General features: G+C 36.7%; 1 protein-coding gene across 1 annotated transcript; it reads left to right on the plus strand.

Moving 5' to 3' along the window:
- Window positions 1-21,523: 21,523 nt before the first annotated feature.
- Window positions 21,524-26,239, plus strand: LOC140151770 (cAMP-regulated D2 protein-like). The gene is made up of 4 exons (XM_072174107.1): window positions 21,524-21,829; window positions 23,190-23,379; window positions 24,049-24,185; window positions 25,130-26,239. The coding sequence occupies exons 1-4, from the start codon at window positions 21,524-21,526 to the stop codon at window positions 26,237-26,239; spliced, it is 1,743 nt and encodes a 580-aa protein (XP_072030208.1).
- Window positions 26,240-26,557: the final 318 nt, after the last annotated feature.

Genomic DNA, 26,557 nt, shown 5'->3' on the forward strand with positions numbered 1-26,557 from the left:
TCGCTATCACTAATTTAAAATAAGGTCCGCTATCTCTAATTTTAACAATCCCGGTATCCCTAAGGTTCGCTATCTCTAATTTCAAATAAGGTCCGCTATCTCTAAGGTTCGCTATCTCTAAGGTTCGCTATCTCTAAGGTTCGCTATCACTAATTTTAAATAAGGTTCGCTATCTCTAATTTCAAACAAGGTTCGCTATCTCTAATTTATAATAAGGTTCGCTATCTCTAATTTTAAATAAGGTTCGCTATCTCTAATTTCAAACAAGGTTCGCTATCTCTAATTTATAATAAGGTTCGCTATCTCTAATTTTAAATAAGGTTAAGCTATATCTAATTTTAAATAAGGTTCGCTATCTCTAATTCCAAATAGGGTTCGCTATCTCTAATTTTATATAAAGCCCGCTTCATATCTGTAATTGAAAATAAAATTAAGCTATTTTAAAATAAAGCCGCTATCTCTAATTAGAAATAAGGCCCGCTATAAGGCCCATCTAATTTAAAATAGGACCCGTTATTTCTAATTTACTGTAAGGTTCGCTATGATCAGTAATTTTATTTTAATAAACATGATAAAGTTTGCAAGATCGCTAGTACGTATACTGGTCCTGTCCGAACAACCCAGAAAGAGATTTGAATCAGTTCACCGTCGCGTACCAGTATAGGCCTACAATTGATAGCCGATCGCGTTGCGCTCAGGTGTTGGGGATATATGTTGTGTCCCCTAAGAAGTGAGAAACCTTTCCAAAATGAAGACCTAATTAAAGTCATTTGGTGGACCATTTTGGCACAAGTTTTTTCTGTTATAATTGTAGGCCTATAAAATAATTGTGTTAAACATAAAGTACCGGGTGACAAAAACGAAATCGGCGACTTGTTTATCCACTATAATTGTCTATGCAGGGGGAGGTGTCTGAGGAAGTTGGAAAATTGGAAAATTGTCCAAAATTAAGGAAATTAATTCCAATTGAAGCCATTTGATGCATCATAATTTATTCACACTATTTTACTTGATAAAACCAGAGAATATCTTCTCTGATCCAGTGGCGTAGCTGCCGGGGGGGGGCAGGGGGGGGCAATTTCCCCCTGGCAAAAATTGCCTATTTGGGCCCCCCCCCCAGAGACCCTGCGCCCTAGCGCTATTTGGGCCCCCCCCTATAGCGAAGGAAAAGAAGGGAAAAGAGAGGGGGAGATAGGGAGAGGAGGGGAAAAGAGATGGGGAATCCATACGATATGCAATACCATACGATTATTGTCAATAAGCCTGGCAAAATTGTCTATTTGGGCCCCGCCCCCCTAGTGCGGGGAAAAAAGAGAAAGGATGGAGAAAGAGGTAAAAGATGGGGAAGAGAAGAAACAGAAAGAGGGAATCCATAGGCCTACGATATGTAGGGCCATATACGATTATTATCAATATACTCGACAATATACTTGTAATGACTTCTTGAAGACAAAGAAATATAAATCTTTTGAAATAAATCTTTTCAAAAGGACTTGTAGGAACAGTATATTGACTAAAACAATAAAATGGTCAACCCAAAAAGAAAAGTCGAAAAAGGTGGTCAAGAAGGCTGTAGCATGCCCCAACCGAAAATTTTCAGTATCGACACAAAATTGGCCGATTAAGTCATTTACCATTGAGCTATTTCAAACTTGATTTACGATTAGACCAGATGGGTACCGGGTCCAGACCCTAAAATAGCCTAAGGTATGTTCCCAAAACACCATGTTTTGGACGAAATATGGTAATATTGCTAAATCTTTAAAGGCTTGGCATACTTTACTGGCCTTTTTATGTAAAATTTACCTTCATTTTGGGTTAAAACCCTGGATAACCCAAGAAAGCCTCTATTGAAGCTTATTTCCATTGGGGTCCATTTGAACACCGGGACAGGTTGGGAACAGTCAGGGGTTAACACCCTACTCTTTTCGAAACTGGCTGCGAAATATATATACATGCAGGTATGGCTCTCTGCACACGGGACTGACGGCTTAACGTCCCCTCCGAAGGACGGAGTACTTTCATGATTCATTTACCCAATTCTAAATGAACCATGGGGAGAGCAGAAGTCTGAATTTAATCTACAGAAATTGCCAATTTATTTCAGACTTTTTCCCCTAAATCTACGTGCTAGCTAAATAGGGGGTCGCGTTTTAGGACATTAGTCGAGTTACCTCCAACTTTATAATAATATTGTTGATATCATAAATCAGAACAAAATTCCGCATATCTGAAAATGACACCACATTTTTAGGTATAGGCCTACTTTTTAAGAAAATTAGCGACAGATTTTCCCGTATTTAGACCCTACATCTGACTGCTAGCCACGTTTTGAACCCGTATGTTCATGCGCATATAATCGTAAACATTGCTCAAATTTTCGCATTTTATTTTCAAATTTATAGAGATCACATTCACAAGATCTGTAAAACACGATTTTATGCAAAGTTGGGACTATAGGTGTGATAAACTTTTGCCGGAAACTGCTTCACAATCATTAATTTTTGGGTTATTTTCTTTTATATATATACTTTAGACACGCTGGCGAATTCAACGCATTATAGTTGCTGATTTGCAATTTTCATGAAGATATCAATAGATGTTAGGAATAAAAGTCGTTTGAACATCTTTTACAAGTACTATATCATCAAAAATTGAAACACAAACAGGCCTATCCCACCCATCCAGCATCGGATTCAACCCGTTTTGTCCAATAAGCAAATGTGATGATTGACTATTTGAAATTAAATTTTTAATATAAATTCAACTTTGATTATTAGTAGTAATTTGGAACACACTAAACATTGGTATAGATAGAGCAAACTAGAAACCTATATGAATCATTTGCACATGCTTGTGGATGTCCTCATTTTTTCACGTGCATTTTAAATAGATAAAGACACGAAAACGCATGGAAATGCTCCTTAAATGGTACATACCACCCAAAAAACACTTTCCACAGACTTTAGGTGCTAAATAGGGGTCGCATTTTTAGGCCATACGTCAATTACTTCCATCTTTAAATATATCATTGATATCATCAAAATCAGAACAGGGGGTCCTTTATGCAATTTATATCTTCCAAACAACATGTGATGGAAAGGAAAACAAGGATTTTTCCCAACAAAAGGGGTCACTTTGGGGTCAGTGTCATTTGGAACATCCTACCATAAAGCAGTTACATCAATAACACATCAGGCTTCAGATCGGCAGCTTTACCAGCCATCCGAAGACCGCAGCCTCCTGCTTCCATCAACAGGTGGTAACTCCCACATCAAGTTTATAGTAGCAGGCCATGAAAATATACATGACAAAATTCTCTATCTATTGACTACTTTATCTTGTAGGGGAAAGTGGGGTAACCCCGGGCACCTTTCGTTAAGGCTACACAGGTACAAGATTAAATAAAGTTCATCAGTAAAAATCATATCAATGCAAAGTAGGAGTAATGTTCTAACTAGTAACTAGTTTTTAATAACTCAACATCTATGGTTAATAAGTTATAATTAAAAAACAAAATGGTAAAAAATGATGGGGTAATGCCGGACACGGGGTAATCCCGGACACATGATTGTTGCTAAGAGGGAAAGTGGATTAGGATGATAATCCTATTGAATGTATTAGATACTTCTGTTACCTCAAGCATACAACTATGGGGGCTGTTGTTGTTGTCTATATTTTCGAAATAACAAGTGTCCGGCATTACCCCATCTGTATAGAGACGCATGTGTGTCCAGGATTACCCCTCAAGGTCCCGATTTAATTTTTCAGTGCTTGTTCTACTAATCCATTTTTAAGATACCAAAATTCATACATCCAGCTAACATTCAAGTATCAAACATAATTTTCATCCATACTTCATGTGTGTCCCTTGTCGCATTAACTGTTACCCAGGTAATAAATCACTTTTCAGATAAAAAGTCAAAAATAACAATTTCTGTTTTTTAGTAATTTTCACAAAGAAAGACGAGACCCAAAGCGCTGGTAGTAGTACATGTGAGGTACACCTTGAGGTAGCTAATACCCTAAGGTAGTATAATAGTGCCACCCTTCTCCGTTTAGTTGCAATAGATGTGTCCGGGATTCCCCACAGTCCGGCATTACCCCACTTTCCCCTAGTATACAAGAGATCAGTGGGCTAATTTAAATTAGAAAGAGCGAACTTTATTGAAAATTAGAGATGTATAGTGGGCTTTATATAAAATTAGGAATAGTGGGCGCTATTTAAAATTAGAGATAGCGGACCTTATTTGAAATTAGAGATAGCGGACCTTATTTGAAATTAGAGATAGCGGACCTTATTTAAAATTAGAGATAGCGGACCTTATTTGAAATTAGAGATAGCGGACCTTTTTAAAATTAGAGATAGCGGACCTTTTTTAAAATTAGAGATAGCGGACCTTATTTAAAATTAGTGATAACGAACCTTAGGTATAGCGAACCCTAATCGAAATTAGTGATAACTTGAACCTTAGAGATAGCGAACCTTAATTAATTAGGGATAGCGAACCTTATTTAAAATTAGTGATAGCGAACCTTAGGTATAGCGAACCTTTATTGGAATTAGTGATAACGAACCTTAGAGATAGCGAACCTTCAATAAATTAGTGATAGCGGACCTTATTCAAAATTAGTGATAGCGAACCTTATTTTAAATTAGTGATAGCGAACCTTATTTAAAATTAGTGATATCGAACCTTAGAACTAGCGAACCTTATTTTAAATTAGTGATATCGAACCTTAGAAGTAGCGGACCTTTTTTTAGGTATAGCGAACCTTTTTCTCTATTAGAGATAGCGGGATTCTGTCCCATAGACTTTACACGTTAGTGATAGCGAACCTTAGAGATAGCGAACCTTAGAGATAGCGGACCTTAGAGATAGCGGGATGTCACCGTTTTGGGTACAAGGACTCATATCCTGCAGCTTGAGGTCAGATTTTGAGATATCATTGTTGAAAAAACTTGAATAGTGGTTTAAAGGAACTGGGCCATTGAAATTGAGACTATTTTTGCTCATAGTGTGACAAGTGCTTTAGTGTATTTGTTATTACTCCATTGTCAATGCGCCTGTGCAACTAAATTCCAGTAATGTCTGAAAAACATTGCTTTCTAACCCTACAAAAAATTTGGATTGTGATTATTTTGACTTATGACACTATAATATGAATATTTATGCATGTAAATTCCCAATTTTAATAAGCACCCTCTGAGAATTACCGACTTAAGCACCTGGGGCTAATTATGTTGAACACAGTAAGTGTGGGATTTAGCATGATGGGAATACACACACTGTCTATCTTCATCTGGTTTCAATTGTCATCATTATTTTGATGGTGAAAAATATCCTTGACGACAGGCTGCTTTTATGGTTGGACACGATTACCGTATACAAAATGTACTTTGAGAGAACATTGTGGATTACTTTTTCAGTGTACAGCGATATATCATATGTGGTGTGCTATTCATGGTTTTCAATATAAACCAGTGAAATCACAAGTTAAAAAATAATCTGGGAACCAGTTTCACTATGCTTTACATTGAGAACCATCTGAATAGTACTGCACATGGAAAATAGTAAGCTTGTCCTTGTATTCTCAACTAGAAGGTCTGTACCAAGTCCTCAACATTTGTTCAATTTAATTTTGACAAGCATAATTGGTTTCTGAAGTTTTTAGATGGTTCACCAAAATTGCAAGTATTAAAAAAATATGTAAACGTCTTCAGATTGGCTCAAGGATCTTATGATAGTCCTAGAAATTTTTGAGTACATGTAAAGGTTTTTATCTTATGTATCATAACTCTTGAGCCACAAGGTCAATAAGATTGGTTCTTGGTTCATTAATTTCATACATGTATTAGTAATCACAACTCAAACAAAAAACTACACAAGCAAACTGAAAACGACAGTTAAAATAAAATACTTTGGATTGAACCTGAGTGTCATAATAAAAGTTGCTTCAAATTTGTTGATACAATGTATCTCAAAAATAAATATGTTGATCGATCTAATTGATAGTTTTATAAATGCTGTTAAGTATAATTCAAAAACTTCTGAATTGTGGAAGGTATACTAAAGGTATAGTTTCAAATACAAGGGGGCTGTATTGTCAGCAGCGAACCATGTTCCCAGAAAGCACAAAATGCTTCACAGAAAGTGTTAAATGTCAGGTTATACAATGGAAACAAAACGTTTAATAACATTCAAAAACATCTTTGAAAACTTAATTGCAAAACATTCTAACATTTAAGTGTTGACAAAATATGTTGCAAACAGTTTTGCCAAAATTTTACAATTTTATTTTGACAACATTTTTTAAACTGTTGTTGTAGCGTCTTTGCATATAAACCTGACATTTAAATGTTACTAAAATGTTTTTACCAAGACCAAAGCATGTGTATGACACATTTATAACATTTTAAAAATATTTTTTGTGTTTGCTGGTTTAATTGACTGAAATTGGGCCAATGTATCATCCAGGTACTTTGTTAATATGAAAATAACTGCTAACAAATGTAACATTTTGGCTATAATATCTCATCACAGGTATCAAAAGGCATAGATTGGGCCAATATTTTTCAAAAGAAATTAGTGCATTTTTTTATCTGTTCCGGTATATTGTACAAGCCAAGTGTTGATCTGTGAATTGTCAATATGTCAAACCCAAATGGGCTCCCAAACTCAAAACTTGGTGACTTTCCAAAATTAACAAAGGGACAAATCTTGAATCATCTTGGAATTGTGTACAGTCTGACTTTCGAAAACATGAGTTCACATTGCAATGAGGGGCTGCAATTGAGAACACCTTCCTTCGCCATTTCATCTATATATGTTATTGTTTTTTATGTAAAGCTGTCTTGATTGACCATATTGGTGAAGGCTTTGGGTATTACACATAGTTATCCTCAAATAGAAAGTGTGGATGAAAAGGTAGAAAGAATTAATTTTGCTTTTCAAAAGTTGTAACAAGTATAAAGTTAACATAAACTAGGACTGTGTACAAGTCTCACTAGTTATTAAGTGACTGACACAGTGAGGTTTTATTGGTGCAAAACAGTTATGCAAATCACTGTGAAATGTGTAATGCATTAATTCACTTTTAATATCATGCATTCATTTTATACATGTGTACATATTTGTATCTTTTACTTATCTTATTTATTAATAATGCAAAATATGTAAAATGCTGGATGTGCAAATAACTTGCTGGGTATGTAACAGGCAAGGTGCATAAACTTGTGGTAATCTAGTATTGGAACTTACTGGGTTTTGTTTTTGCAACTTGGTATTAAGTTGTGTCTGATACTTCTTCAGGCAACTGACCTACTAAAGCTGGTCATGTGATACTTGGGTCAACATACTTGAAGAAGTCTCATGGTATCAGATCCAATTTAGTAAGTTGCCAAACCACTATTAGATTAAATTCAACACATTTGTGATTTCATTATCTGAATGACAGAACTATTCAGGCAAGGTGCATAATGTGATTTCAGTTAATCAGTGAATGAGTAATTCAATATTGATTCAATCATGCAATTATTCCAAATTCCAGAATAATAGGCTACAGCACTAATTTGTCAAAAGGTTAAGATATGAATGAGAATGTAAAAACTTACGATTTTGCAACAGCACAGTAAAGCAAACCTTCAGACACTACATTTATTTTGGTCCTACAGGGCTAATATCAGTGCCTCTTGCTATTGTACCCTAAACATTTGCATATAGTGCTATCATAGTTTGTATAAATTATAAAATGATAACACTATGGAAATATTTATTATTATGCTTGACATTTTCAGGGTATAATAGAAAGCCATCGGTGTTTAGCACTAAAGGACCAAACTAAATGTGATGACTTTGTTAAAATGGTAATGAAAGTTTAATTTCAATATTTGGTTTGCATGTCTGGTATGTTTCAGAAAGAGGTAAAGCCGCTTATGTAGTAGAGTGGAAACTGAAAATTTCAAATATAAACTCCTCAACAAAAGTTTTGGAAAGTTCTTTCAAGCATCATTGTAACATGTTCATATCATGTTGCATATCAATGGATAGCTACTTTATTCCCTTTATAATGACACCACTTTTGAAACAATCACTTTTTTCGTGGCTGAGTACATGTCTTGTGAATAAAGTGGGGTCCAAACGAATGTGCCGAATTGACCATTATTCTGTGCTCAAGTAAAAGTAGTAGTCACTAACCACAAAAGCAGATGGAAACATCATTAACAGCCACAACAGCCAGGTACTTCTTCCTCATGCGGCTCACCAGTCTGGTCATACATTGCTGTGAGATGTCATTTCATTTTCACCAGGATTGGTCGCAGGTCATTCAATGTGGTTACATTGGCTACTTCGGGCCGCACAGAATGACCAAGCTGATCGCACAAGTGTTCAATTGGGTTGAGGTCTGGGCAGATGGTAGGCCATTGTATTCTCTCTACTTTCATATTCCAGCCGTTGACTAACCTGGCTCTGTGGGAGCGAGCATTGTTATCTTGGCTTGAAGGAATGCATTAGGTCTCGGATTGTGAAGACATGGGATTGCAGCTTGCTGCACGGAATAATGGTCAATTTGGCACATTCTGTTTCAGATCCCAATACCGGGGAATAAATTAGCTATCCATTGATATGCAACATACAGTGTAATATGAACATGTCACATGAGATATAGATGCTTGAAAAAACTTTCCAAACTTTTGTTGAGGAGTTTAGGTAAATATAACTGGTCAAATATAAAGAAAATGTGTGTTACTATTGACCAGAACTCCAAAACTTCTATCTTGGAATTTTTATAACTAGCTTTATAGGGCAGATGTTGGTGGTTGTAACTCAAAAAGTTTGAAAATGGCATTGATGGGCTTTTACATCTAAACTCTTTGTGTAATTGTGCATTTTTTGTAACAATGAAATTCATTAAATTCAAAGATACATACACAGTATAATTTGTAAGAATTTAGGCGTAACTATAAATTAATCTTTCATCTTAATATTCAATATTGAGTATTAAAGAGAAAAATAATACATTTGTGTACCATGATACAAGGCATACTTCAAAAAGGTTAGTGCCATATTTTTCTGACAGGACATACGATGACACTGATGATATGCTACTTCATCAAATTGCAGAAGAAATGTAACAAATGATTTATTTATTCATTCAATAGACCTTTTCAGTGTCTGATCGGAAACATTAGTTCAGATAGATGAGCACTGCACACACAAAAACACCGCAACCAATCACAAACTTGTGACAGTGCATTTGATGAGCATGTGGCATGGCATGATTGTTAACAACAATCATGTACTGTGTTGCTCTTATATGTACTTGACACAGCAAATTAAATACAGTGTCTACTGACTGCAAGGTCAAATATATACAGTCAAATTGCCACAAATTGATTGGCTGAATTTGTTTCTCAGCAGTCATGCATGATCAATGTTTTTTTAAAGGCCTATAATGAAGAGTCAAATGGTTAGGGTGCATGTCTTATGGGTGTGGCAACAGGAAAGAAAAGAGGGCGCTTGTTTCAGGCATGTTGAGGGGGAGTATGAGGCAGTTGGGCCAGGGTAGAGTTGCTGGTTGTCAAATGGCAAATTATCTGAACTGTATTCACATATGACTGATAACCTCATGGTGAGTTATAAACCTTGGGTGTACAGTCATTTACAGCAAAATAGATTCCAAATTTGACATCTGAAATGAAAACCACACTCGCTGTACATGGACTGTGCATTTATATGGCATGTTCATCTCTTCTATTTTCAATATATCATATTATAGTATTTCTTTATCTAATTACCATTTTTCATTACTGTGTATTGTCTGAAATGAAAACAAACATTTTTTTTGTTGATTTGAAATATGAAACTAAAAATAAAAGAAGTTTGACTCAAATTCAAGGATCTCTGGCAACATCATCTTGTCACAGGTCAATTGCTACCAGACCAACAGTCAGCCTCAACATATCATAGCCACTCAAAAATGGGAGTGCTGTTGAGTAGTTTTATGAGTCCAATTTAACAAACCTTAGAGGTTTTCAAAACAAAACGTTTCACAAGTTCAATTTAGGTAAACAATATTCAAAACAGAATTGTAGTGTATGATGGTAGCCCTATTCGGCAATTGCACTGTCATCTCAAAATGAGGTTCTACCCGCAAAGCGCATGTTGCTTGTGCATACGCCTTTCAAACATGTGCTTTGCTTTAATTGCCGCATATGCTTTGCAAAAGCCTTCTGGTGTGTTGCTAGAAAAGCGCGAGAGACAAAAATGAACTTCTTGCCCATGCATTTTCAGGGAGAATCTCATTTTGGTAGTAAGATGGCAGACCCGTGTAAAAGGTGAATACTTAACACAATTACGACTTATATTATTCTATCAAAAAATATTGATAAGCCAACTATTAATAACACTCAGGGTTATATCAATTGTAAAGTTGCTCTGTATCCGTTTAGTAAGTTTTAGACAATTTGACCATGATATGTGATGCAGTCAAATAAAGATAAGTTCGATAGTGAACATATTCAGTTTTTCTACACTTTTGTTTACAGCTTGGATGCTTGATAATATTGCTCAAGTAAAAAAATTACACATTTTTACAATCTGACTTATTGTGCATGATTACATTACACACAAGTATATGTATATATATATGTAATATCCATAGTTAAATCCATGCCCCATTTATCATATCATATAATGCATGATATACATATTCATATGTCAAGAGATTAGTGCAATAAAGTCCCATCTACAATAGCTGCCACATGTCATATTTTTTAAATGTGTACACTGTAGAATGTAAAAATTGTCAAAAAAGTGGCAGCTATTGCAGACAGCCATCTTGCACTAGCCCCTCAATATGAAAGCATACGTATTACTGATTTCATTTTTTCTTAATCAGGACAGTTACAATTTTTTTTTAAATAAAACTTATTTCAGATACAAGGTATTGTGAAGTGGATGGATTTTGGCAGATTAGGCAGGTGTCTAGTGCTTTGTGCGATTAATCAGTTATTATTGTGTGTGTGTGTGTGAAACTGCTCACTATGTTGTACTCTTACAATACATGTAGGTATACTGCTTTACAAATGGTTGATGTCACCCACTTCTTGTATGGTGGTTAATAAAAGCAATAATGTGTGATTTCTATTTAAAAAAATAGATTATTATTTGTTTTCCAAATAATTAATAATAATAGTTTTTACTGATCACATTATGCCCCTTTTAATTCCGAGCTAAGCAAATGAGGTAAAACAAAGAAAATTGCCATTTCATTCCAGCACCTATAATTATCATCAATGCATGTATTAGCTCTCCCATCAATATTGAGCAGAGCAACTGGGACATATTTATAAATAAGACGTAAACTAAAGACAAATAATGCTATATACACACAGTTTATACGTCAATCATTTATAATGTGTTTATTATAAAAACTTCAGGCTTTCAGCAGGTATTTTAGTACACCTTGGGTATTACAATCATACAAAAAGTAGATATTCAAGAAAAATTGAGGGCATCGCTGTGGAATAAATGGCACATTATGGCTATTAGGGCTTATGCTCTGTGCATTTTTCATTGGGTAATTTTTCATTAGGTGTGATACATACATATTGCACTCTTGTGCAGTATTAATGCATCATATGCAATGTATTCTTGTATCACACTCAAAGCCATTCAATATTATATATCGGGTCAAATTTTTGAAAAGTAGGTTAAATATGAAACTTTAAGAAAAAAATATAGATTGATTTTCAGTAAGATTTCACCATGTTTGTAAAACCACTCTGAGAAACAAAACTTGAAAGTACAATGTATTGTTGTTTCACATATAATGCATGATAAGATATTTTTCAGGCTTGAACATCTTTTGGACGACATTTGGGGGAATTCAGATCCTGCATTTTATTTCTTGGGAACAATCTCCCTTCTTGTTGATGAAGGAACCAAGGAACTCTATGTGGACTTCCTCAATGATATTTCCATCACATGTGAATCTCTCCTCTTCATCATCCCTCTCCTTGGATTTGGTCAATAATTACCTTGTCTTTTGTTAATCCCCATTCAGTGCTGTGTTGTTTGAGTATTGCTTTGACACTGAAATATCTCAAGAACTATTTACTAATTCTCACAAGTTCTTAGATTTGTGGGAACATGTCACATTGATGCTATTCATAATTATGAAAACAATGATCATTATTTTGTACTGAATTCATAGCAATCATGTTCTATGAATTTTAGCATGTTATATAAGTTATCTATTTATTACTCAAGCTATTTTTTCAATTCTGCTGTAGCTGTTGCTTTTACTGAAGGTTGACCTTTTACCCCTAATTGACCTTTGACAAAAGTTTGACCTTGCATCATTTTCACATGGTGCACATTCAGCTTGATTATATTATAAAAGTTGAGTTACAAATAAAGTGAAATCCTTCATTAACTTGACGAGTTTTATTGCTGATCATTGACACTCAAATTAAGGTCTTTGAAATGTCACTTGAAATATTAAAAGTTCAAAATTTAAATTGTTTGTCACAAAAAGTCCATTTTAAGTACAGGTCAATTCAATGGAGCCACATAATTCTATTGAATCAAGCCACTTTATTACACAGATACCCGTAATATTAAAAGCGTTTTAAAGGAGACTCTGAATATTCGTTCAACAAGTATTTGTTATTCAATCTATTTCATTTATTTGTTATCATCTAACGGATTGACGGAAAATCAAGGTTATGTCGAATGTCTGGTGGAATATGATCGATTTAACGTCTTCAAGCACTCAATTTTAAACATTACTGGGAATGAATTAATAACAAAGACATGTTACATCAAATATTGTACATCCATTAAAAAGTTTGCAGGGGCCTTTATGCCAATTTTCGCATGAATTAAGTATTTTGCCAATGACCTTACGGGGACATGCTGCAAAATGAAAGTGTCTAATTTCGGCCATATTTTTGTTATCAATAATTTTTTTTTTTTCGTATTCAGTGTTGGTAGAATGAGTCGCATTTTGTCAAATATTTCTGACAAATAGCTCAATTTGTCCCTTTGGAGTAAACAAAAAGGCCTCATTTGAATTTGGAGGAATATTTGGGTTTTTTTTAAAGTGATGGACCACTTTTTACCAATCGTTTCGAGGAGGTACCGGCCTACTGAAACCAAACTTGAGTACCTCCACCTCCAGGCTCCCAACCTGTGAATCATAACCCCATTTTGGGGTCAAGCTCCAAACATATAGGTTATGAGACATTGCGTCATGCTAGTGGTCAGACATTTAATGTTGGCAACTCCTGAGAAAAAGAACTTCTCAAGTATCAGTTTTCTGTGCATACCGTAGGAATAATCTCAGAATTGTCTACTCTGTCGTTGTGGCTGTTGATCACTCACATGTTCCATAACTATACTGCGTCAAGAAAGTATCACAATAATCACAATTTCAAAACTGAACCATATTGGAATAAATTTGTTTTTTTAATACATGCACTTTCTAATCGGGCACATTATGACACCCCATTGAATCCAGTGCGACTTCAAGAAACAAAGCTACAAGCATTTGATTAGACGCAGGTCCAGTTTTAAAAGTGACAAACTGGCCTAAAAAACGCCACAGACTAAACATCTGGTTTGAGAGTGGTGAATGGCTAATTTATGCGTACCTTTAATTTAAAACAAAAGGAACAAAAGAAAACTGAAACAAAAGAACTGACAAATAAAATGAAAGTTATGAAAAGTACAGAGAAGTAAAACCTGAAATAAAAACTGCTTTAAATAAAGCTTCATTGAAGAAACTGTGTTGTCTCTTTGCGCTTGTTGGAATCTTTTTGCGCCTTGTATAGGCTAGTTTGTCACTTTTAAAACGGAACCTTTGTCTATTCAATTGAATACATGAATACAAAACCCACCCAAGTCCATGGGAAGTGATTTTGAGAGAAAAACCTGTGTATCATTTTAATTCCTTCAGTTAGATTTACCTGGTCAATATGGTAAGTTTTACGTGCAAATGAGTGGATTAGCCTGTATTAGGTATGACGATTAGTATTTCAGGGACTTCGTGGGGTTCATTTTAAATTTTGGACTTGGGTGGTTTTTTGAATCATATACAAAGACAATGTTAGAATGAGATTACCACTAGTAAGATAATACAAAATAAAGCACATAGGTATGTATAATGTTGATAAGCATTCTGCCATGTAATATAAACCACACACTTTCCTTTATTAAACCCATTTTTTTTTTCAAAAGTCACTCTTTGGCAATGAATTTGTTAGAAGTGGACTTTTATACATACTGGATTTCAATCAATGTGTTACAAGACTCAAATCATGGAATTGGGTGGTTCTTTCATACATGCTATTTTTCACATGCTCAATAGACACAGAGGATGAATTTGAGTTGTTCTTTCATACATATGACAGGCCTATGTATAGCAACAATTTCCCATGCTTAACTCAATTTAGACAACGTATGGACTTGGGTGGGTTTTGTATTCATATATTCAATTGCTTCTAACTTTACTTCTTGAGGTCACATTGGATTCAATGTGGTGTCATAAAGGATACTTTTTTGGGGTTGGCGGGTGAGAAATACATTTATTTTCACCGGCAAAGGGCGTATGAGGAGAAATCCCACCGGCCACCAAACACTCCGCTGCTTAAAACATGACAGCGAAGGACGCATGGAAATATTGAATTCATCGGCCATCATGCTCTCAGGATAGGGGCAAACTATAACCTATTAAGTAGGTATAAAATAGGCCTATATACTTAAAAGTAGTATCGGCTGCTGTTACTTAACCAAGCTCATCAGGGCCTGTGATCACATTGTCTTCACCTACAGCTTGCTAGACACGATTGAAACAGTTCTGGCACTATCTTTGATAAAGAAAATTAATTGAAGGCGTTGGGCGTCCGTCAGCTGATGACTACGGCCAGGGGAAACTCGACACATCACGAACTGCTGGTCCTGAGAAGTATCGTCTGCCTGTCTTACCTCTTATTGTATCTATAATATACGCACATTGTACCAACGTGGAAAGGCTCACCAGCTATTCACGGGCTGTGCCGACGCAGGAACCGACATCGGCATTCAAGGACATCTAACTACAACCAACCCCACTGAAGAGTTATGGTCAGATGATAAGGAATTGAGAGTTAGTTTACAGCTCAGTAGCAGGATCATCACTGCAAGTTTCCATGGTAGCCCCAAGCAATAATGTGACAGCCATCGGTGCCCCCATCGAGTGTGCGTCACCTGAAAAATGAGTTATACAATAACCTCGAGCTTGGTCAAAACACACAACATCCACGTGGTTTGGGGGGGGGACTTCAATGCTAGAGTTGAAATTAACAGCCATCAAGCACACCCTGAAATAATATAAATTGGACGCCACTTTCTCTATGACACTACAATCAATGATGAGAGAATGGTGGGCGTGTGTGAGGAACACAAACTTAGTCCAGCACAAATGAATCATCAGTTGGATCACATCTTAATTAATAGCAAGTGGTTTACCTTCCTAAGAGACTGTAGACAGTCTCTTAGGAAGGTAAACCACTCTACAGTGTACAGCTTACAACTCAGTGAAATGAGCCTCAGATCACTGGATCGTCAGCATATTGTTCGTCTACAGCCTAAGAACCACCAAAGGGAAACCCTGCAATAGACCAAAGTTCGACAAAGCTTCAAGATGCTTCCACAAGACAAGTATCAACTTGAATTGTCAAACAGGTTTGCAACCCTCCAGTGCAACGATACGTCTACTCCAGTAACGTGCTGAGATGCGGTCAGTTCAAGTTGCAAACACTGTTATAGCAGTGGGGAGATAGTTGGTAAACGCAAACCATGTGCCATGCCGAGCTGGTGACTGACAAAACCAGGCAGCTAAAAACGGAGGTGAATGAAGCCAAAAGGATGAATTGGTCATGCTAAACAACCCAGCAAACACAAAACGTTTTCGACATCATTCGCAAAAGGTTATAAAAGGTTGTCGGGTCATATAAAGGGTATATTAAGGGTATAAAACGTTTTCATAACATTGAAAAACATTTTTTGATAATCTACTGCCCAGCAAACACAAAATATTTTACAGAAAACGTTTAAATGTCGGGTTATATAAAGGGTATAAAAACGTTTTAATATCATTCCAAAAACATTTTTGAAAACCTGATACAAATCATTCTAAACAGAATGTTAATTTTGGGTTGAAAAAATATTTTGCGAAAAATGTTTGCCCAAAATATTTGCAATAACGTTTTTAATACGTTTTTATGACCTTTATATAACCCGACATTTAAATGTTATTAAAACGTTTTGAAGAAAACATTTTAAGAACATTTCTGTGTTTGCTGGGGGCAAATATTTTAACATAATGTTATTTAAGTGTTGGCAAAATATTTGGCAAAAAATGTTTGCAAAAATAGTTTACAATAACATTTTTGAAAACATTTTAGAAATATTGTTGTAGTTTCATATAAAACGTTTTAAAACGTTTTCATATAACCCGACATTTTAATGTTATTAAAACGTTTTTCATCATATTACTTTATTAACAAACAAGGTTAAAAAGCACACACAAAACCCAGGTCATGGCCAACATGCCAGTGCAAAGCAACAGCATGGACCAATGCAGGGAAAACGAAGCAAAAACAAACAATTACATACAAGAAATGCATAAAAATCATTTAAAAGAGCCAACAAACATGATTAAACATTGTTCAATTTGAGGTCATCCCACAAGGGCTCTTTCCTACAATTCCAAATACTGTATGAGCCCAACAAAGCTAGTTTAGAAATGTCTTTGGTGAATGTAGCTTTGCAAAATTTGAAAATGGAACGCACACGAGAAACGTTATCTTTACTGACCAGGCCACGAGAACCAACCTCAAAACAAACTAGATTTGTTTTCACACACCCCATGTTAAGGCCAGAAAGAAGACCGGCATATTTGTTTTGCTTACGATCATGAGATGTTTTTATATTTTGTTCAAATGGAACAGTGAGTTCGGCAATCAAAGCCTTTTGGGCAGATTCATTATACAAAAATATGTCCGGGCGTTGAGATGTGGGAAAAATATTTGGAGGTATTGTACACCCGGAAGAGGTCATGCCCTTGATGTCCGCAAAAACCTTCACATCGTCATTTTTAGAAAGGGAGATCAAACACTGAACAATGTAGTTCAGGATCGAATCGTGTCTCCAAGTATACCTCCCTTGCTTAAGGGCCTCGGAACAATTATTGAGGATATGGTGTAAAGTCTCTTTGTTTTTGCAGAGCGGACACCGAGCATTACTCCGCTTGCCCCAAGTTTTCAGATTGGAAAGGGTAGGCAAGAAGTCGATGGAGGAGCGGACAGCAAATGACAAGACCCCTTTGGGAAGATCATAAATTATAGAACGCCAGTTAAGATCAGATTGTTCAGCACATATAACCTCAAGCATTCTCCCTTGTTGTAATAAGGGACGGACATAGTCTCTCCAATAGTCCGTGCGATATTTTTTGAGAATGCTTTGAATGGTCTTTTTGATGGCGGACCATCTATTTGAAGGTTGAATCTCAATAGCCTCAGCAACAATTGAATTGCTAGTCCGGATACCATTACGGGCCATCTTTTTTTTGTCCACTTCGAGTGAAGTGCATTCTGCACACGATCATCAGCGAAGGTGACTGATCTGCCGTATAGGAGAGTATGGCTTTCAAGATATATGTCCAAAATATAACTTACTTAAAACGTTTTAAAAACGTTTTTGTGTTTGCTGGGAAGTATATAGATGCACGATCTCAGACTGGCTGACTTTATGGGTGATGCTATACTATGCTCCAAACACATGGAAAAGCATCCAGGATATTCCAGTTCCAATGTTAAGAAAAGACTTAATGACAAAGCGTTCTTGGAGAATGGATGGAATACTTCAGGCATGGTAGGTATTATAGACCTACCATGCTTCAGGTCTCTGCTCAACAACAATATAAGGGCATCGACCTTCTGAACTGCCTCCACCTGCTGTTCAGGACTTCAGGTCCAATCCAGGTCAATCCCCCAACACGTAAGGAGACACTGAAAGTAATACATGAAAAACATTCAAGAACAACAACAAGGCTACAGGTCTTGACTGTGCAATCACATCTGAAGCATTCTGAAATGGCTAGTCTACATGTAGTTCCATCAGCCGTCTACACTGCGCATGTACTGTGTTATGCTTCGTTGAAGGTTGACGAATGAGAGCAACAGTCAGCTACGAAATTTCTGGGGTGCAATGGTGGACGTATTGCACCGAAGTGTATTATAGTACTCTATACAACACCCAGCCAATGGACATCTAGCGTCATTGTTCCTTTACCCAAGAAGGGTTAATCTTCTGACCGTGGAATATCTCTCCTGTCAGTTACAGCCAAAGTTTACTACAAGATCCTGCTAATATAGAATCCGAGAGTCAATTTAGAATCCAAGAGTCAATAGATGTGGACTGATTTCTCTTCATGGGTTAATTAATTAAAGACGTAATGGAAGTATAAGCGTGGAAGTATAAAGCGCAATCAGTGTGTGGAATCTAATCAGAAACTTCATTAAATGTTTTTTGACAATGTGATTTACTACTTTGAGGAACACCGGTAACATGAAGTTCTTTGGACAAAATTGTTTCAGTTGGTAATGTGTGCATGTCAATACCAGTAAGTTTTTACTTACTATCATATTTCGTCCATCTCGTTGGAGGACTTCATCAAATGTGAGCAAATGATCCACTTTCCCTAGAAACTGGCTTCCGGTTGTGTGTAGTCTCATTTCCAGTAAGCCTCATCATAGCAAATTTCTTTATGGAATTCTGGAACAGTAAGTTTTGGCGTCTCTATGTTGATGATGTGCTCGAAATCATAAAAACAGGGTAAGTCCAAACCTAACCGATCATCTCAACACAGCTGACAAAACAGACAGAGTACAATTTACATACGAGGAAGAGAAAGAAGTTAAAATAATACCATTTCTCGACACGCTAATTGTCCGGAAAGCTCCTGGTATACAGGAAACCAACCCACACTGACCAATATCCCATTTTTAACTCAGAACACCCCCTCCATCAAAAAAAATGGGTGTCATTCGAACTCTATTTGACCGCATGTACAGCTTGGTCACGGTTGAAGCAGATAGAGCGAATGAAGAAAAACATGTGCCCTTAAAAACTGCGGTTATCCCAAATGGGTAGCGGATCAAGTGAAAGTAAAAATGCAAAAAAAAATTAAGCGGCTGAGAAACCTAGCGCTAAGAAAGATCAAAAGAATGAGGACTAAAGCAAGGGGATGGTAGTGCTCCCTTATGTCAATGGAATTTCTGAACGAGTTCACAGAATTTTCGAAAAGCACAAAATCGACACTGCAATGAAGCCCCAGCAAACCCTTAAAATACTGCCCCCCTCCTAAAGACAAGAGAGACAAGCTAAAGACAGGCAATTGCATTTATGAGATCAGCTGCCAAAATTGCGATCTCAGTTATCATGTTATGTTGGTGACAGCTCTCGGTTGCTCGGGATTAGGCTTGCGAAATATCAAGGGTTAGGAGGATTGGGAGGACTCCAAGATACTTGGCAAAAAGCACGTCACAAAGTCCGGAGCGAAACACTGATTTCCAATGCAACAGACTGGTGACGTCGATATATGAACGGAAGTGGTTGTATCGCGACCCGGTAACGAACAAAACAACTCTAATGTCCAATCACTGAAAAGATCTCAAATCAACAAGTGTCAAGCTTCAATAAATGAATAAATGTTTATGTGAATTCGATATCAAAGTTATGTAATAATCAAATTAACTACCATAGCAATATTTTTGAATAGATCGCCCTGCACTACAAGCAAGTTGCACCCATCACCTGTATGTCTGCAATCATAGATTGAATATTATACGGCTCTTTGATAAGATACTTATCTTACAGTGCGAGTGATTAGCATTTCTTTGACATCTATGTTCCAATGCATATGTACCGCGTGAACGTTGTAGTGAAGGGCGATCTATTCAAAAATTGTATTCATCTATTGTTATGGTAATTAATCATGTTACATCATCACTTCGACAGCGAATAAATTTTGGAAGGCAATTCGCTGAAGTAAAAAAAACCAAACACACACACACACAAAACGCCATGATTGGCTGCGTCAAAGGCTTTGCGTAAAACAATTAAGGTTACAGTAATTTTACCTGATATGAATTCATATTACTCAACCATTGATCAGTCGTATCAGTAAGAAACGTTTGTCGAATGAAAAGGACAAACACTTGACTGATGTTGATTAATCAAATTGCATTCACTGACAAATGAATACACACTTTATGAACTGCCTTTTCGATGAAATTACTTGCACATACAATGGAAATATGCCTACAAATATGCGTTTGCAAGCCAACGTTGTTTTTGCGTTTCTTTTGTTTCTTTGCTTTGTATTTGTTTTGCCTTATTTTTAAGAGACCACTATTTTTACAAGTCTCTGGAACACATTATGCCCTAATATAAAGTATTTCAGTAATGTTTTGAGAAGGAATATTATTCTGTCGGTCGGACATCCGGGCTATCTCTAGTCTCGGGCCCAAACTGCATGTGGCTCACGGTTTGTTGTGAACAACAGAAACCGGCTGTGAAGGAGGCTACATAGCGATGTTGCTGGAGTGACATTCAATTTCGGAAAAAACGACACTCGACCATGGAATTTAATTTTAAGTTTGTCAGTATATAAACGGTAAATCAAGCAAGTTTCTTTCACTCTGAAGACTTAGAAACGGTTGTTTGATTCCACTGACTATTTGCGATCGAAATTTACATTACACCAATGACAGAAATCATCAACAAAAATCGAATCAGGGACTTGTTTTCACTCGAACATCATCAACCGGAAGTGACGTGACACGGACCGACAGAATAGTTTTGTTCACCTTTGATAGTCATTTGCTTTACAGTATAGTTAGTTTGAAGTGTTTATGAAGAGGGCTATTTTAGTTCGATATTGCGCCATCTGTTGCAGCTCCAATGACACCAGACGTATTCCACGATGACACCTCCTGCATTTTGTCTTTCATCTGAGGGACATGTGCTGATAATACCTAGCACTAAAACGAGCGTTATATTGATTTTTCAAAGTAAAAATGCTATAAATACCTATTCTAAGCACTGGAGCTGCAACAGCATATTTACTGCAATGCCCATGACCATTTCAATATAACGGTGTCGTATCAACAAAGTTATCAACTACTCAAACTGATAAACAATTTTATCAATTTCAGTTTGCGATCAGATTGATAAGATCGTTCCACGTGACACGTGAGCTTCATCGGCGCGCCGATATTCCATATTGTTATGATTACAGTATGTTGTTTCTAATGACGATTCATCCATTTTAGCGTCAGACGACCGCAGTAAGTCATCGGGGATTCCTAACGATTCTTTGGCGATCAAAATTATATAGTCCTACGTTTTCGTTAAAAATTGACAGTGCTGCAGTGCAGCCGTGACTGCTGCACCAACACCAAATCACTACCATGAGAATTAGAATTGGTGCTTTGTTCATTGTAAGCTTATACCTGACTACTTATGTGGCAAGTCAAGAAGCCGGACCAACAGTAGATACTAGCTTTGGTCCCGTTGAAGGAGTTTACTTAAATTCAGACGGAGCCCAAGCATTTTATGGCGTTCCCTTTGCTGCTCCTGCTGTAGGAGACCTAAGATGGAAAGCGCCACAAGATCCTGTACCATGGGCACCAGAGGTACGTCTAGCAACGGAGAATCCACCTGGCTGCCCACAAATATGCGAAGGTGTCAACCCACCCATTGATTGTCCAGCTAAGGTATGTCGGAGGGCCGTCGTCGGTAAGGCTAATACATTATCAATGATTATAAAAAAGATAGATTGCTACAATATTTCGGTCGTAATTTAACAGATCACCAAAAAATTCGGAGTGTGCCCGATTCAAGATAATCATCACACAAAAGTTGTCGCAACAATGTGGTTGAAGTGTTGTCAAAACGTTGGTATTAACTGCCAAATACAGCTAAGTACTGTATCTCTGTCATAAACTCCTCAACGAAAGTTTGGAAAGTTTTTTCAAACATCTATATCTCAGATTATTTGTGACCTGTTCATATCATGTTGCATGTCAATGGATACCTACATTGCTCCCCTTTACAATGACACTAAATTTGAAACAATCACTTATTTTACGGCTGAATACACGTCTTGTGAATGCAGTGGGGTCTCAAACCGAATGTGCCAAATTGACCATTATTCTGTGCACCAAGCTGCAATTCCATATCTTCACAATTTGGGACCTAAGGCAATCATCCCAGATGACAAGGTTGCCCCCACAGAGCCAGGGTAGTCAATGACTACCTGCAGAATATGGGAGTAGAGAGAATGAAATGGGTTGCCATCAGCCCAGACTTCAACCCGATTGAACACTTGTGTGACCAGCTTAGACGTGTTGTGCGTAACAGAGTAGCCAATGCAACCATATTGAATGACCTGTGACGAATCCTGGTTGAAGAATGGAGTGCCATCCCACAGCAATGTGTGAGCAGGCTGGTGAGCAACATGAGGAGGAGGTGATGGCTGTTCTGGCTGCATATGGCTTTACCAACCGCTATTGAGGTTAGTGACTAGTGTTGTTTGAGCACAGAATAATGGTAAATTTGGCACATTCTGTTTGAGACCTCAGTACATTCACAAGACGTCTACTCAGCCGTGAAAAAAGAGATCGTTTCAAAGGTGGTGTCATTGTAAAGGGAAATAATGTAGCTATCCATTGATATGCAACATGATATGAAAATGTCACAAATAATCTGAGATATAGATGCTTGAAAAAACTTTCCAAACTTTCGTTGAGGAGTTATAAAGCAAATGTAATATATTGGTACGATGATATTGGACTTTATTATTATTAATCATGATGAACGTATTCAGTTGAACTCGAAATTGACAGTATTTTTTATTACAACAAATGATCATAAAAACGTTTATATCATATATTATGTAGTCACAAAAATACCCTTGGCATAATTATGTAAATAAGGCCTCACTTATTGAACAATTCTGATTTTGGGATCGACCGGCTTATTGACCATCTATTTGTTATCACTAAAGATCAATAATATGAACCTCTTAAAACTTGCCAGTAATAAGTACTTTTCCTATGCAATTACTCAATGCAGACATCAGAAGATTGCCTTTACATGAATATCTTCACTCCACTGGAAGCTTCTCCTGCATCTAGACTTCCCGTATTGGTCTTCCTTCATGGTGGTTCTTATTATGTCAACTCTGCGGCATCTCCTCTTTTCGATGGACGATATTTGGCAGCGATGACATCAAGTGTCGTAGTTGTCCCAAACTATAGATTAGGTAAGATTATAGGGCCATATTCTGATGGTGTCACATCGTCCACACCAGGTAAATTATTATTTTGTCTGAAGCCAGGCATGTATCTTTGTTAATTGCCCACCGGCTGCTGCAAGATAAGATGAGTTTATACTCAGCGCTCGGTGATCGATTGGTTAAAAACCAATCATTGGCTAAAAACCAATCGCTAATAGCTCAGTGATGTATTAAATTCAGCTATGAGTTGTCTTTCAATATATCCAGGCAAAATTCAATGTCTCTATAGAATTGAATAGCATTGAGATGAATTAAGCTAGTGACCACCACTTGACTATTATGTACGGTATACATTCTTGTGATATTAAATTTATGATTATATCTCAAATCCTTGAATATATTTCGTTATTTTTTGGTATTTGTAAAAACCTATTGTTGGACTTGCAGGTGTTGAAAGAGTATGGTAAGCTGCTTTCTGTGTTTAATGAACCTCCAGTCTGTGTATTGATAACAAAAACTAACAAAAAAATTTGATAAAAATACAATTTCTTTGAAGCGCCTTTTTAGGCAACTTCAAAAACCGTGCGATTGCATGGACAACAATTTAGAGCAGTTGAGCATGACCTGAGTATTGACTGTGTTATTCTAAAGTCGTCGATCCCATTAAATGGTTTCTCATTTCCCCCTTTGATTAAGGTGCTCTTGGTTTCCTGGTGCTGAACGCTAATCATACATCAGATGACAATTACCTTGGCTACGGATTCCAAGATCAACGGCATGCATTGAAGTTTGTACAAACAAATATTGAAAACTTTGGAGGTGATCCGGGAAAGGTAATCATTGATGAAAATGGTGAAAGAAATAATCTTGAACTTTTAATGGAATCAATGAAACGCTTTAGTGAGTGTTAACATGGTATTTTCTTTGGTCTCTTCCCCAGGTTAACCCCTATTTCACTGCCAAACGGACAATAATTATTGTTTAGAGTTTATACACATTAAACCTTGAAAATGCCTAAAGATCATCCCATTTTCCATTCAGATGCACACAAGACGTATTACAAACATTGGGAATACTTTTGTATGTAAATGTATTTTAAAAAATTCCCAAATATACACTTAATTTTTTGGGCTGGTAATGATTCCCACTGTTAATGTTATATGCAGGTAGCTCGTGATGTTATGTTAAATCATCCATTGGAAACCTCTTAAAGTCATAATGTACGATCTTATTTCAGAATTTACCTTTATTTTTTTCAAAACCGATTTTTTGGCATATTTGTAATACTTACACATGTTCTAACTTAAATCTATGAGCAAACTGTCAAATTCGTCCTATTTGTAGTAAAACGGGACGATTTTCTGTTGGTCCGACATAAAGTCATAAATTTTTAGATTATGACTTTATGTCGGCCACGATCGCAAACCGTAGTCTCGTACAAAACAAGCTTGGTTACGCTCCTCCACATGTGGAGGGAGCGTAACTCAAACTGGCCGCGTAGGAGACTAACTCTGAGGCCGCACTTGTTGTCCTAATCCAAATAGTGCGAGATGTTTCGAGTGATAGAGGTGAAGTTTATGATGTTGTTTCTTTGCAAATTCCCAATGTTTTTCGCGTCCAAATGTATTGGGAACTTTCATAATGATTGCATTATTGTCATTTTAGAAGAAAAAAAGAAAAATCTAAAAATTTAAAAAGATCGTACATTAAGGCTTTAAGTTTATTTTCTCTTGCTAACAAAACCCCAATTTAGTTTTTACTTTCCCCTTTTTTACAGGTGACCTTGTCTGGACAAAGTGTCGGTGGTGAATGCGTTGCCCTTCATCTCACACTCGATCAAAGTGCCGAATTATTCCATCAAGCTATTATACAAAGTCCGCCATTGACATTACCAAAGGCTTCGTTAGATAAAGCACACACATTGGCCAGGTTGGTTGCAGAATATCTTAATTGTGAGAATGGAGATATAGAATGTTTAAGGTCAAAATCGGCAGACGAAATAGTTTCAGCTCAGACATATGCAGCAGAACAGATATTCCAGTTTCTAGATAATCTTTTCTTGTATTTTCAACCTTGGGGACCAGTGTTAGACAGAAATGAACTCAGCGTATTAGATCGACTTGCCACGGGTGATTTCCAGAAGAAGCCAGTGGTTTTAGGTGGTGTTTCTGAAGAAGGAAGATGGTCTGCGTTTAGTTTCTTACCCACTGAAACACCAAAAATAGCTACTTTGCCGTTGTACCTACTTCTGTTTGGCGTCAAAAACACTCTCAAAGTTTATTGGAAGTATCCCATAAATGAGAACCCCGACGTAAGGGATACTATATCTTATATATTGGGGGATTACATATGGACATGCTCTACCCGCAAAGCAACTCGGGATATTGAATCTCATGAAACAATACCTATATACCATTATGTATTCGATCATGCAATCAACGACTCGGCTGTTTGGGATTTCGTTGAGGACTGGTGTCAAGACTACGCTTGTCATAACGCTGACTTGTTCTTTTTGTTTTATACTCTCCCTTTGGAAGGCTTCAGCTATACGGATGAAGAGAAAGAATTAGCCAAAAGTTTGATAAGGTTCTGGAGTAATTTTATTCATACTGGTAATCCTAACACTGAAGACTGGAGAAATCATATCTCTCCAGTGTTTCAATCGTCCCAGACCTCGTCGATCGTAAAACATCTGGAAACACCTACAAAGAAATTGTCTTTCAAGGATATCTTGCATCGCGCAAAGCGTGGCGTGCATGATTGGCCTCCATATCAAGCCAGTACTGAATGGCCAAGTATGTGGTTTAAAACACCCACAAATGATATTTTGCACAGGTATAGAGCAAAATACTGCAACATGTGGGACAGAGTAGGTTACAATACATAGTTATTTCATGATTTACATTATCACTCAAAATCACACATAAGAATCATTCTGAATGATGAGAGTACACATCTTTTCGGGTGAAATTTCCGGAAAAGATTTGAATCAATGAGATTAGCAGCGGTAGCCGTGACCAGCAAGTTTAAAAAAAAAAAAACGACTGACACGTAACATATTAACTCTATTATTCTATGATATTTTTCAGGTACAAAATATATCTAAGACCATGCTAAATCTTATTTACTGTCCCAAGTGTAATATTTTAGCAACAATAATTTGTGCGGTAACTCACATGTTTTTCCCTGTAATACGCTCTATAGG

This window comes from Amphiura filiformis, chromosome 5, assembly GCF_039555335.1.
Source record: "Amphiura filiformis chromosome 5, Afil_fr2py, whole genome shotgun sequence".
NCBI classification, from domain to species: domain Eukaryota; kingdom Metazoa; phylum Echinodermata; class Ophiuroidea; order Amphilepidida; family Amphiuridae; genus Amphiura; species Amphiura filiformis.